This window comes from Salvelinus fontinalis, chromosome 7, assembly GCF_029448725.1.
Source record: "Salvelinus fontinalis isolate EN_2023a chromosome 7, ASM2944872v1, whole genome shotgun sequence".
In the NCBI taxonomy this organism is placed as follows: Eukaryota; Metazoa; Chordata; class Actinopteri; order Salmoniformes; family Salmonidae; genus Salvelinus; species Salvelinus fontinalis.
The window spans coordinates 2419085-2434467 of record NC_074671.1 but is presented as its reverse complement, the minus strand read 5'-3'; the positions used below and the strand labels follow the sequence as shown (position 1 = coordinate 2434467).

Sequence of the window (15383 nt, the reverse complement as noted above, 5' to 3'; positions counted from 1 at the left end):
TCCTTGCCGTGTCTGAATCCTGGCTTAGGAAGGCCACCAAAAACTCTGAGATTTCCATACCCAACTATAACACTTTCCGTCAAGATAGAACTGCCAAAGGGGGAGGAGTTGCAATCTACTACAGAGATAGCCTGCAAAGTTCTGTCATACTTTCCAAGTCTATGCCCAAACAGTTCGAACTTCTAATTTTAAAAATTAATCTCTCCAGAAATAAGTCTCTCACTGTTGCCGCCTGCTACCGACCCCCCTCAGCTCCCAGCTGTGCCCTGGACACCATCTGTGAATTGATCGCTCCCCATCTAGCTTCAGAGTTTGTTCTGTTAGTTGACCTTAACTGGGATATGCTTAACACCCCGGCAGTCCTACAATCTAAGCTTGATGCCCTCAATCTCACACAAATCATCAAGGAACCCACCAGGTACAACCCTAAATCCGTAAACATGGGCACCCTAATAGACATTATCCTGACCAACTTGCCCTCCAAATACACCTCTGCTGTCTTCAATCAAGATCTCAGCGATCACTGCCTCATTGCCTGTATCCGCCACGGGTCCACGGTCAAACGACCACCCCTCATCACTGTCAAACGCTCCCTGAAACACTTCTGCGAGCAGGCCTTTCTAATCGACCTGGCCCGGGTACCCTGGAAGGATATTGACCTCATCCCGTCAGTTGAGGATGCCTGGTCATTCTTTAAAAGTTACTTCCTCACCATATTAGACAAGCATGCTCCGTTCAAAAAATGCAGAACCAAGAACAGATATAGCCCTTGGTTCACTCCAGACCTGACTGCCCTCGACCAGCACAAAAACATCCTGTGGCGAACTGCAATAGCATCGAAGAGCCCCCGTGATATGCAACTGTTCAGGGAAGTCAGGAACCAATACACACAGTCAGTCAGGAAAGCAAAGGCCAGCTTTTTCAAGCAGAAATTTGCATCCTGTAGCTCTAACTCTAAAAAGTTCTGGGATACTGTAAAGTCCATGGAAAACAAGAGCACCTCCTCCCAGCTGCCCACTGCACTGAGGCTAGATAACACGGTCACCACTGATAAGTCCGTGATAATCGAAAACTTCAACAAACATTTCTCAATGGCTGGCCATGCCTTCCACCTGGCGACTCCAACCTTGGCCAACAGCCCCGCCCCCCCCGCTGCTACTCGCCCAAGCCTCCCCAGCTTCTCCTTTACCCATTTCCAGATAGCAGATGTTCTGAAAGAGCTGGAAAACCTGGACCCATACAAATCAGCTGGGCTTGACAATCTGGACCCCCTATTTCTGAAACTGTCCGCCGCCATTGTCGCACCCCCTATTACCAGCCTGTTCAACCTCTCCTTCGTATCAGCTGAGATCCCCAAGGATTGGAAAGCTGCCGCTGTCATCCCCCTCTTCAAAGGGGGAGACACCCTGGACCCAAACTGTTACAGACCTATATCCATCCTGCCCTGCCTAGCTAAGGTCTTCGAAAGCCAAGTCAACAAACAGATCACTGACCATCTCGAATCCCACCGTACCTTCTCCGCTGTGCAATCCGGTTTCCGAGCCGGTCACGGGTGCACCTCAGCCACGCTCAAGGTACTAAACGATATCATAACCGCCATCGATAAAAGACATTACTGTGCAGCCGTCTTCATCGACCTGGCCAAGGCTTTCGACTCTGTCAATCACCATATTCTTATCGGCAGACTCAATAGCCTCGGTTTTTCTAATGACTGCCTTGCCTGGTTCACCAACTACTTTGCAGACAGAGTTCAGTGTGTCAAATCGGAGGGCATGTTGTCCGGTCCTCTGGCAGTCTCTATGGGGGTACCACAGGGTTCAATTCTCGGGCCGACTCTTTTCTCTGTATACATCAATGATGTTGCTCTTGCTGCGGGCGATTCCCTGATCCACCTCTACGCAGACGACACCATTCTGTATACTTCCGGCCCTTCCCTGGACACTGTGCTATCTAACCTCCAAACGAGCTTCAATGCCATACAACACTCCTTCCGTGGCCTCCAACTGCTCTTAAACGCTAGTAAAACCAAATGCATTCTTTTCAACTGTTCGCTGCCTGCACCCGCACGCCCGACTAGCATCACCACCCTGGACGGTTCCGACCTAGAATATGTGGACATCTATAAGTACCTAGGTGTCTGGCTAGACTGCAAACTCTCCTTCCAGACTCATATCAAACATCTCCAATCCAAAATCAAATCTAGAGTCGGCTTTCTATTCCGGAACAAAGCCTCCTTCACTCACGCCGCCAAACTTACCCTAGTAAAACTGACTATCCTACCGATCCTCGACTTCGGCGATGTCATCTACAAAATAGCTTCCAATACTCTACTCAGCAAACTGGATGCAGTTTATCACAGTGCCATCCGTTTTGTTACTAAAGCACCTTATACGACCCACCACTGCGACCTGTATGCCCTAGTCGGCTGGCCCTCGCTACATGTTCGTCGTCAGACCCACTGGCTCCAGGTCATCTACGAGGCTATGCTAGGTAAAGTGCCGCCTTATCTCAGTCACTGGTCACGATGGCTACACCCACCCGTAGCACGCGCTCCAGCAGGTGTATCTCACTGATCATCCCTAAAGCCAAAACCTCATTTGGACGCCTTTCCTTCCAGTTCTCTGCTGCCTGCGACTGGAACGAATTGCAAAAATCTCTGAAGTTGGAGACTTTTATCTCCCTCAACAACTTTAAAAATCTGCTATCCGAGCAGCTAACCGATCGCTGCAGCTGTACATAGTCCATCTGTAAACTACCCACCCAATTTACCTACCTCACCCCCATACTGCTTTTATTTATTTACTTTTCTGCTCTTTTGCACACCAGTATCTCTTCTTGCACATGATCATCTGATGATTTATCACTCCAGTGTTAATCTGCTAAATTGTAATTATTCGATTTATTGCCTACCTCATGCCTTTTGCACACATTGTATATAGATTCTCTTTTTTCTACCATGTTATTGACTTGTTTATTGTTTACTCCATGTGTAACTCTGTGTTGTTGTCTGTTCACACTGCTATGCTTTATCTTGGCCAGGTCGCAGTTGCAAATGAGAACTTGTTCTCAACTAGCCTACCTGGTTAAATAAAGGTGAAATAAAAAAATAATAATAATAATGTTCCAACCGGAGAATTCCTTTGTCTTCAGAAATGCTATGGAACGCAAGCTACCTCATGTGAATACGCGTGGCCAGGTCATGGCACTCTGCCAGACCTCTGACTCAATCCCCTCTCATTCCCCCCTCCTTTATAGTAGAAGCATCAAACAAGGTTCTAAAGACTGTTGACATCTAGTGGAAGCCTTAGGAAGTGCAACATGACCCCATTTCCACTATCTTGGATAGGCAAAGAGTTGAAACACTACAAACCTCAGATTTCCCACTTCCTGGTTGGATTTTTTCTCATGTTTTTGCCTGCCATTATGAGTTCTGTTATACTCAGACATCATTCAAACAGTTTTAGAAACTTCAGAGTATTTTCTGTCCAAATCTACTAATTATATGCATATTCTAGCTTTTAGGACAGAGTAGCAGGCAGTTTACTCTGGGCACCTTTTTATCTTTTTATTTTATAGCTACTCAATACTGACCCCCTGTCCCAAAGAAGTTAACCCACTGTTCCTAGGTTGTCATTGAAAATAAGAATTTGTTCTTAACTGACTTGCCTAGTTAAATAAAGGAAAATAAAAAACGTATGTTACAATTCCTAATGTTTCTCTGGAAGGAGATCCTCGCCCTGAGCTCGTCAACTTCATTATCCAGAGACTGAACGTTAGTGAGTAATATACTCAAAGTGGTGGGTGGTGTGCGTGCCTCCGGAGTGGGGCTAAAAGTCCGGCTTCTCTGCCGGTGGTGTTTTGGAACTGCCTCTGGGATCATTATGAACAAAGGATCCGGTTCGGGAAAAGCATATTCCTGGTTGTAATGCTGATGAGTTACCGCCGCTCTGATATCCTAAAGTTCTTCCTGGCTACATATTTCTTGGGCTAATGTAAGAAATAACACATGAAAAAATGTAATACAGCAGAGTTACCTAAGAGGTTTAAGCACGGCACCCCTGTCCGTCGGCGCCAGGTCTAGAGTGTGATGGACTGTAGCGCTTAGCGTCTAGCGGTGGATTGTAGGGCTGCATTTTTGGGGGGACCAATTGTTTAAAATCTATTTGCCGGGGCATCCCAAGTGGCAGCTGGCCGTGACTGGGAGACCCAGGAGGTCCAGTGTCATCCGGGTTTGGCGTGTAGGGACATGGCAGGGATGTTGCGTCCCAACGTGCTCTAGCGACTCCTGTGGCGGGCCGGGCGCATGCACACAGTCGCCAGTTGTACAGTGTTTCCTCCAACACATTGGTGCGGCTGGCGTCCGGGTTAAGCGGGCATTGTGTCACGAAGCAGTGCGGCTTGGCTGGGTCGTGTTTTTCTGAGGACGCATGGCTCTCGACCTTCGCCTCTCCTGAGTCCATACGGGAGTTGCAGCGATGGGACAAGACTGTAACTACCAATTTGGATACCAGGACATTTTTGGGGAAAAGGGTTAAAAATAAGTTGTCTTCCGGGAAGTGCCTACTTAAAAAAAAAAAATGTATTGTACAAATGTAGGTAGGTTCCTCCCTGTTTTATTGTTCTGTTTGGTATATAGAGTTAAGGGTAAACGTTTTGCAGCAACTTTTAACGGTCTGCGACTAATGAATACACCCCAGGTGTCAAGCACATATCTGTTAGTGCCACGCTCACTTCTAAATAGACTTCTAATTCCCCCAAATCATTATTGTATTTGTCACATGTGCCAAATAATCCAGGTGTAGACCTTACAGTGAAATGCTGACTTACAACAATGCAGTTTTAAGAAAATACTAATAAATAAAAATTACGATAAGAATAACAAATAATTAAAGAACAGCAGTAAATGACAATAGCGGGGTTATATACAGGGGGTACCAGTACAATGTGGAGGCTATATACAGGGTGTTACGGTACAGAGTCAATGTGGAGGCTATATACAGGGTGTTACGGTACAGAGTCAATGTGGAGGCTATATACAGGGTGTTACGGTACAGAGTCAATGTGGAGGTTATATACAGGGTGTTACAGTACAGAGTCAATGTGGAGGTTATATACAGGGTGTTACGGTACAGAGTCAATGTGGAGGTTATATACAGGGTGTTACGGTACAGAGTCAATGTGGAGGCTATATACAGGGTGTTACGGTACAGAGTCAATGTGGAGGCTATATACAGGGGGTACCGGTACAGAGTCAATGTGGAGGCTATATACAGGGGGTACCGGTACAGAGTCAATGTGGAGGCTATATACAGGGTGTTACGGTACCGAGTCAATGTGGAGGCTATATACAGGGTGTTACGGTATAGAGTCAATGTGGAGGTTATATACAGGGGGTACCGGTACAGAGTCAATGTGGAGGCTATATACAGGGGGTACCAGTACAGAGTCAATGTGGAGGCTATATACAGGGTGTTACGGTACAGAGTCAATGTGGAGGCTATATACAGGGGGTACCGGTACCGAGTCAATGTGGAGGCTATATACAGGGGGTACCGGTACAGAGTCAATGTGGAGGCTATATACAGGGTGTTACGGTACAGAGTCAATGTGGAGGTTATATACAGGGTGTTACGGTACAGAGTCAATGTGGAGGTTATATACAGGGTATTATACAGGGGGTACCGGTACAGGGCGGTCATCTCTACTGATATCAGGGCAAACCATGCAATAGACCGCCAAAAGCAGAACTTTTGCATTACACCGCCATCCCCAGGTGTGGCATATCAAGGAGCTGATTAAACAGCATCATTACACATGTGCACCTTGTGCTGGGGACAATAAAACAATAATGTAATCTGCTAACAAAGGCCACTCTAAAAGGTGCAGTGTAGTTACACAACACAATGCCAGAGGGAGCATGCAATGGACATGCTTACTGCATGAATGTCCACCAAAGCTGTTGTCATTTCTCTACCATAAGCTGCCTCGGGCGTCGTTTCAGAGTATTTGGCAGTATGTCCAACCGGCCTAACGACCGCAGAACACGTTTAACCACGCCAGCCCAGGACCTCCACATCCGGCTTCTTCGTCTGTATCTTCTGCATCTTCTTCATCTGAGACCAGACAGCTGAGGAAACTGAAGAGTATTTCTGTCATAAAGCCCCTTTGTGTGTAAAAACTCATTCTGATTGACCCACCTATGGCTGCTCCACTGCCCAGTCATGTGACATCCATAGATTAGGGCCTGATTCATTTAGTTCAATTGACGGATTTCCTTATGAACTGTGACTCAGTAAAATCATACATTTGTATGTTTTTGTTCAGTCCATATGGGTAATACTACTATAGAAGCCTAAAGAGAACTGCTTCGACACCTTCCAGGACCATCTAGCTACCAGACCCCCCCCCCCGTGACAGGGAGTTACCAGACGAATGCAGGGGTCTCTCTGGAGGCTGTACTCCATGTTCTGTATGTGATCTTTTCCACGCTACATGCTGGTATGACCAGCCACATTGCCCAGACCTAGAAATACATCTCTGGATGGTGACTGCATGTACAGCTAATGCATAGTGACTTAGTCCTATAGTGACAGCCACACTCCTTTTCCTATTTATATCTCTGGATGGTGCAACGCAGCCACATGCTTCAGCTGGCGCCTAGCCGAACCCAACGAGTGTGATGGCATGCTTCAGCTGGCGCCTAGCCGAACCCAACGAGTGTGATGGCATGCTTCAGCTGGCGCCTAGCCGAACCCAACGAGTGTGATGGCATGCTTCAGCTGACGCCTAGCCGAACCCAACGAGTGTGATCGCATGCTTCAGCTGGCGCCTAGCCGAACCCAACGAGTGTGATCGCATGCTTCAGCTGGCGCCTAGCCGAACCCAACGAGTGTGATAGCATGTTTCAGCTGGAGCCTAGCCGAACCCAACGAGTGTGATGGCATGCTTCAGCTGGCGCCTAGCCCAACCCAACGAGTGTGATGGCATGCTTCAGCTGGCGCCTAGCCGAACCCAACGAGTGTGATGGCATGCTTCAGCTGGCGCCTAGCCGAACCCAACGAGTGTGATCGCATGCTTCAGCTGGCGCCTAGCCGAACCCAACGAGTGTGATGGCATGCTTCAGCTGGCGCCTAGCCGAACCCAACGAGTGTGATGGCATGCTTCAGCTGGCGCCTAGCCCAACCCAACGAGTGTGATGGCATGCTTCAGCTGACGCCTAGCCGAACCCAACGAGTGTGATCGCATGCTTCAGCTGGCGCCTAGCCGAACCCAACGAGTGTGATAGCATGTTTCAGCTGGAGCCTAGCCGAACCCAACGAGTGTGATCGCATGCTTCAGCTGGCGCCTAGCCGAACCCAATGAGTGTGATGGCATGCTTCAGCTGGCGCCTAGCCGAACCCAACGAGTGTGATCGCATGCTTCAGCTGGCGCCTAGCCGAACCCAACGAGTGTGATGGCATGCTTCAGCTGGCGCCTAGCCGAACCCAACGAGCGTGATCGCATGCTTCAGCTGGCGCCTAGCCGAACCCAACGAGTGTGATCGCATGCTTCAGCTGGCGCCTAGCCGAACCCAACGAGTGTGATGGCATGCTTCAGCTGACGCCTAGCCGAACCCAACGAGTGTGATCGCATGCTTCAGCTGGCGCCTAGCCGAACCCAATGAGTGTGATAGCATGTTTCAGCTGGAGCCTAGCCGAACCCAACGAGTGTGATCGCATGCTTCAGCTGGCGCCTAGCCGAACCCAACGAGTGTGATGGCATGCTTCAGCTGGCGCCTAGCCGAACCCAACGAGTGTGATCGCATGCTTCAGCTGGCGCCTAGCCGAACCCAACGAGTGTGATAGCATGTTTCAGCTGGCGCCTAGCCGAACCCAACGAGTGTGATGGCATGCTTCAGCTGGCGCCTAGCCCAACCCAACGAGTGTGATGGCATGCTTCAGCTGGCGCCTAGCCGAACCCAACGAGTGTGATGGCATGCTTCAGCTGGCGCCTAGCCGAACCCAACGAGTGTGATCGCATGCTTCAGCTGGCGCCTAGCCGAACCCAACGAGTGTGATGGCATGCTTCAGCTGGCGCCTAGCCGAACCCAACGAGTGTGATGGCATGCTTCAGCTGGCGCCTAGCCCAACCCAACGAGTGTGATGGCATGCTTCAGCTGACGCCTAGCCGAACCCAACGAGTGTGATCGCATGCTTCAGCTGGCGCCTAGCCGAACCCAACGAGTGTGATAGCATGTTTCAGCTGGAGCCTAGCCGAACCCAACGAGTGTGATCGCATGCTTCAGCTGGCGCCTAGCCGAACCCAATGAGTGTGATGGCATGCTTCAGCTGGCGCCTAGCCGAACCCAACGAGTGTGATCGCATGCTTCAGCTGGCGCCTAGCCGAACCCAACGAGTGTGATGGCATGCTTCAGCTGGCGCCTAGCCGAACCCAACGAGCGTGATCGCATGCTTCAGCTGGCGCCTAGCCGAACCCAACGAGTGTGATCGCATGCTTCAGCTGGCGCCTAGCCGAACCCAACGAGTGTGATGGCATGCCTCAGCTGGCGCCTAGCCGAACCCAACGAGTGTGATCGCATGCTTCAGCTGGCGCCTAGCCGAACCCAACGAGTGTGATGGCATGCTTCAGCTGACGCCTAGCCGAACCCAACGAGTGTGATCGCATGCTTCAGCTGGCGCCTAGCCGAACCCAACGAGTGTGATGGCATGCCTCAGCTGGCGCCTAGCCGAACCCAACGAGTGTGATCGCATGCTTCAGCTGGCGCCTAGCCGAACCCAACGAGTGTGATGGCATGCTTCAGCTGGCGCCTAGCCGAACCCAACGAGTGTGATGGCATGCTTCAGCTGGCGCCTAGCCGAACCCAACGAGTGTGATGGCATGCTTCAGCTGGCGCCTAGCCGAACCCAACGAGTGTGATGGCATGCTTCAGCTGGCGCCTAGCCGAACCCAACGAGTGTGATCGCATGCTTCAGCTGGCGCCTAGCCGAACCCAACGAGTGTGATGGCATGCTTCAGCTGGCGCCTAGCCGAACCCAACGAGTGTGATAGCATGCTTCAGCTGGCGCCTAGCCGAACCCAACGAGATCGCATGCTTCAGCTGACGCCTAGCCGAACCCAACGAGTGTGATGGCATGCTTAGTGTCTGGATGCATTTCCTGCTGGGATAGTAGTCACAGTTGAGGTTTCAGGCTGTGACTCGTGCTAATCTGTCGGTGGGGTTTAAATCCCACCGGACTCTAGTCATCCTTCCTCCTGCCGCCTCCTTGCCTTTCGCATGGCCATGGCCGTCTTTTAAAGGTGCAGTCTCTGGTACTTACGGCTAGTCGATAGCCAGTAATGTATAGTGGTCACCGGCCAGGTCTTGGAGGGAGATCTAAGCAAAGTAGCTGATGGTGTCTTTAAATGAAATGGACAGATCTACAAGAGCTACTGTTTTGGGACGTAAACAAATGCAAGGCTGTTTGGAGAGTGCAGAGTGCTGTGTTTACTGAAAGACAACCCCATCAATATCCAGACAGCAGTCAGTACGTGTACACGCAGGGCACTTTTTAGTCTGTCTATTCAGTACTGTGCATTCGGAAAGTATTTAGACCCCTTGACTTTATCCACATTTTGTTACGTTACAGCCTTATTCCAAAATGTATTATTATTTGTTTTTAAATGTACCTTTAATCTCAACACTATCCTGTAATGACAAAGCGACAACAGCTTTTTAGAAATGTTTGCTAATTTTAAACCCTTTGCTATGAGAATTGATATTGAGCTCACGTGCATCCTGTTTCCATTGATCATCCTTGAGATGTTTCTACAACTTGATTGGAGTCCACATGTGGTAAATTCAATTGATTGGACATGATTTGGAAAGGCACACATCTGTCTATATAAGGTCCCACAGTTGACAGTGTGCAAGTTTGAGCAAAAACCAAGCCATGAGGTTGAAGGAATTGTCCATAGAGGTACGAGACATGATTGTGTCGAGGCACAGATCTGGGGAAGGGTACTAAAACATTTCTGCAGCATTAAAGGTCCCCAAGAACACAGTGGCCTCCATCATTCTTAAATGGAAGACGTTTGCAACCACCAAGACTCTTCCTAGAGCTCGCCGCCCGGCCAAACTTAGCAGTCGGGGGGAGAAGGGCCTTGGTCAGGGAGGTGACCAAGAACCCGATGGTCACGCTGACAGAGCTCCATAGTTCCTCTGTAGAGATGGGAGAATCTTCCAGAAGGACAACCATCTCTGCAGCACTCCGCCAATAGGGCCTTCATGGTAATGGCCAGGCGGAAGACACTCCTCAGTAAAAGGTACATGACAGCCTGCTTGGAGTTTGGCAAGGAGGATTCTGACCATGAGAAACAAGATTCTCTGGTCTGATGAAACCAATCTTCAACTCTTTGTCCTGAATGCCAAGCGTGTCGTCTGGAGGAAACCTGGTATCATCCCTACGGTGAAGCATGGCGATGTTGGTGGCAGCATGCTGTGGGGATGTTTTTCAGCGGCAGGGACTGGGAGACTAGTCAGGATTGAGGGAAAGATGAATTAAGCAAAGTGCAGCGATCCATAGCACTCAGGACCTCAGACTGGGGCGAAGGTTCACCTTCCAACAGGACAAAGACTCTAAGCACACAGCCAAGACAACGCAGGAGTGGCTTCAGGACAAGTCTCTGAATGTCCTTGAGTGGCCCGGACTTGATCCCGAGCAAACACCTCTGGAGAGACCTGAAAATAGCTGTGCAGCGACGATCCCCAGCCAACCTGATAGAGCTTGAGAGAATCTGCCGAGAAGAATGGGAGAAACTCCCCAAATACAGGTGTGCCAAGCTTGTAGCGTCATGCCCAAGAAGACTCGATGCTCGATTGCAGCCAAAGGTGTTTCAACAGAAAGTACGGAGTAATGGGTATGACTACTTATGTAATTGTGACATTTGTTTTTTATTTATACTTTTGCAAAAATGTCTAAACATGTTTTTTGTTTGTCATTATGGGGTATTGTGTCTAGATTGAGACAAATACAATTTAAAACATTTTAGAATTAGGCTGTAATATAACAAAGTGGAAAAAGTCGAGGGGTCTGAATACTTTCCGAATGTCTTCTATGTAGACATTGGGGGCAGTTGTGTGATTGTGAACATCTTGTTTTATCCTGTCAGGACGGAGCAGTCTGCTGACGAGAGACTTGTTCACATTGTTGGCAGTTTCAAACCCATTTTTTTTTTTTTTTATCCGATCTCTAATCTGTTTTTCCTGCAGTCTGAACAACCAAAAAGCACATGGAATCTGATATTTCAAGCCACACTTTAAACCAGCTTCGTAGGTGATTACTGGCCATGCGACTTGTCTGAACAGTGAAATCTGATTTTATTTGCCCTCAAGTGGTTTTTAGACTTTATTTGCCATATCTTCTTGCTTGCTAGCTACTCTTGACAGTTTGAGAAGAACATGTGGCAGCTAATTGACTTGTTAATTGTTTACAAATTATTGCATGTGCTAAACAGCTGCCTAGCTAGCCAGCTAACTGACGTGGCTAGCCAGCTAACTGACGTGGCTAGCCAGCTAACTGACGTGGCTAGCCAGCTAACTGACGTGGCTAGCCAGCTAACTGACGTGGCTAGCCAGTTAACTGACGTGGCTAGCCAGCTAACTGACGTGGCTAGCCAGCTAACTGACGTGGCTAGCCAGTTAACTGACGTGGCTAGCCAGCTAACTGACGTGGCTAGCCAGCTAACTGACGTGGCTAGCCAGCTAACTGACGTGGCTAGCCAGCTAACTGACGTGGCTAGCCAGCTAACTGACGTGGCTAGCCAAAAAGGACCAATTTTGAAAGTTGGATAATTTTATCCTTTGAGGCGTTGTGTTCTTCCACTATGACATTGAAATGTCCATGGTGGACTTTGTCACCTTAGTTACATACTTTCTGAATGATAGGTGGTGGTGCTCCAATCAGCCTACAGCACTGTGCACGCATCTGGCATAACTATGACAACTAGCGTAGCCTTGTCAGCAACACACCTGGTGTTACTATGACAACACATCTGATTTGGTCACTTTTTTTTGTCTCGTTGTTTGGACAGTCAGTCAGTCTTCCAAAACGGATTTTGGAAAAGCAAACTGATTCGTGCATCAAGGTGTGGCAGTGTGAACTAGGTTTTAGAGGTTGTTGGCAGAAAGCCTCACGGTTTTAGGAGTTCCAGGTTTATGTCTGGATGTTGGATTAGACGGCTGAATGAGACTGACAGCCAGCTGAACCGTACGTCATGCAGCTGTTACCGGTTAAATCTACAGCAATTAGGCTTCGTGCGCCATCCCCTTTTTGAAGTAGATCTATTCAGACAACCATAAATCATTATCTTTCCGCTCGTTAGATGACATTTTATTCATTTAGCAAACACTACAGAGCGACTTAGCGTCCATTTTAAAGGTAGCTAGGTGAGACAACCAGATGTCATTCATAGGAAGTGCATTTTCCCTGACAGTAGCTATCAGCAATGTCTGTGCTAGTCTGTCTGTATGCCAACCTGTTGTATAGTGACTGTGTTGCTTGTCTCTGAAGTCGGGGTGAAGAGTAGCAAAGATACTGCTAATCTACACCAGTTACTGGAATCTTCAGTCATTTTTGTCATTAACAGAAAATGTATGACAATCAAGTAATTTATACTTTATTATTAACTTGGTAAATAATTATTCATTAATATATAGTGTTAATGTGTCTCCCTGAAGATCTAGTAGATAGACCATATGGTCCAAGAGAATTGTCCTTTTGAAAGATGCCAAAATGATGGTAGTTTACTATTATGGTTATGGTAAATGATGGTAGTTTACTATTATGGTTATGGTAAATGATGGTAGTTTACTATTATGGTTATGGTAAATGATGGTAGTTTACTATTATGGTAAATGATGGTAGTTTACTATTATGGTTATGGTAAATGATGGTAGTTTACTATTATGGTAAATGATGGTAGTTTACTATTATGGTTATGGTAAATTATGGTAGTTTACTGGTCTACTACCAAAGTTGTTGCTATAGATATCTAATCTCAGCAAAAAAGAAATGTCCCTTTTTCAGGACCCTGTCTTTCAAAAATAATTTGTAAAAATTCAAATAACTTCACAGATCTTCATTGGAAAGGGTTTACACCGGGAACACACAATCCCTCCATCAGTGCTCAGACTGTCCGCAATAGGCTGAGAGAGGCTGGACTGAGGGCTTGTAGGCCTGTTGTAAGGCAGGTCCTCACCAGACATCACTGGCAACAACGTCGCCTATGGGCACAAACCCAATGTTGCTGGACCAGACAGGACTGGCAAAAAGTGTTCTTCACTGACGAGTCGTGGTTTTGTCTCACCAGGGGTGATGGTCGGATTCGCGTTTATCGTCGAAGGAATGAGCGTTACACTGAGGCCTGTACTCTGGAGCGGGATCGATTTGGAGGTGGAGGGTCCGTCATGGTCTGGGGCGGTGTGTCACAGCATCATCGGACTGAGCTTGTTGTCATTGCAGGCATTCTCAATGCTGTGTGTTACAGGGAAGACATCCTCCTCCCTCATGTGGTACCCTTCCTGCAGGCTCATCCTGACATGACCCTCCAGCATGACAATGCCACCAGACAAACTGCTCGTTCTGTGCGTGATTTCGTGCAAGACAGGAATGTCAGTGTTCTGCCATGGCCAGCGAAGAGCCCGGATCTCAATCCCATTGAGAATGTCTGGGACCTGTTCTTATCGGAGGGTGAGGGCTAGGGCCATTCCCCCCAGAAATGTTTGGAAACTGCAGGTGGCTTGGTGGAAGAGTGGGGTAACATCTCTAAGCAGGAATGGGCAAATCTGGTGCAGTCCATGAGGAGGAGATGCCCTGCAGTACTTAATGCAGCTGGTGGCCACACCGCTTTTGATTTTGACCCCCCCCCCTCCTTTGTTCAGGGACACATTATTTAATTTCTGTTAGTCACATGTCTCATGTCAGTTTGTCTCAGTTGTTGAATCTTGTTATGTTCATACAAATATTTACACATGTTCAGTTTGCTGAAAATAAACACAGTTGACAGTGAGAGGACGTTTCTTTCTTTGCTGAGAGATATATATATATATCTCCCTTTTTGCAACCGCAGTGAAGAGAATATTATGAAGCTGAATTTCTGTTTCACAACTAAAAACAACTTTGGTCTCACTGTGTAACTATTGTCTCACTGTGGTGGGTTTAGTGTTGGCCTCCCTGTCTGGTCTATTCATATTACTGACAATGTACCAAGCTGATCATCTATATGTTTATATGTGTACTTGTAGATGGATTAAGTCTGGATCTAGACTCTGCCTCGTTGTGTTTGTGAACCATCCCTATGCATTGATATGGGTTGGGGCAAAAATATATTATATATTATATAATATTATATTATATATATATAATATAAAATATATACCTATTTACACGCTGTTGTTGCTATCTGCTGTTTTTCCTTTTCTCTAGGAGGAGACCAGGGGGTCTTGAATGGCTACTTCAGTAACTGGGCAACAGCAGATATATCCAAACACCTCCCCTTCATCTACAACCTCAGCAGCATAGCAATCTACACCTACCTTCCAGCATTCAAACAGTACGTACTCTACACCTACCTTCCAGCATTCAAACAGTACGTACTCAGTCTGCACCTCCCTTCCAGCATTCAAACAGTACGTACTCTACACCTCCCTTCCAGCATTCAAACAGTACGTACTCAGTCTACACCTACCTTCCAGCATTCAAACAGTACGTACTCTACACCTCCCTTCAAGCATTCAAACAGTACGTACTCAGTCTGCACCTCCCTTCCAGCATTCAAACAGTACGTACTCAGTCTACACCTACCTTCCAGCATTCAAACAGTACGTACTCTACACCTACCTTCCAGCATTCAAACAGTACGTACTCAGTCTACACCTACCTTCCAGCATTCAAACAGTACGTACTCTACACCTCCCTTCCAGCATTCAAACAGTACGTACTCAGTCTGCACCTCCCTTCCAGCATTCAAATAGTACGTACTCAGTCTACACCTCCCTTCCAGCATTCAAACAGTACGTACTCTACACCTCCCTTCCAGCATTCAAACAGTACGTACTCTACACCTCCCTTCCAGCATTCAAACAGTACGTACTCTACACCTCCCTTCCAGCATTCAAACAGTACGTACTCAGTCTACACCTCCCTTCCAGCATTCAAATAGTACGTACTCAGTCTACACCTCCCTTCCAGCATTCAAACAGTACGTACTCTACACCTCCCTTCCAGCATTCAAACAGTACGTACTCTACACCTCCCTTCCAGCATTCAAACAGTACGTACTCTACACCTCCCTTCCAGCATTCAAACAGTACGTACTCAGTCTACACCTCCCTTCCAGCATTCAAA

The 15383-nt window shown here is 47.7% G+C and overlaps 1 protein-coding gene across 2 annotated transcripts in view; it reads left to right on the top strand.

The window, feature by feature from the left end:
- Positions 1–15383, top strand: part of LOC129858928 (glycogenin-1-like) — a 64892-nt gene that overhangs the window by 28834 nt on the left and 20675 nt on the right. For both annotated transcript variants that reach the window (XM_055928169.1, XM_055928170.1), the window contains exon 5: positions 14463–14589. In XM_055928169.1, coding sequence (XP_055784144.1) covers positions 14463–14589 — 127 coding nt within the window. The remainder of the gene's footprint in view (positions 1–14462; positions 14590–15383) is intronic.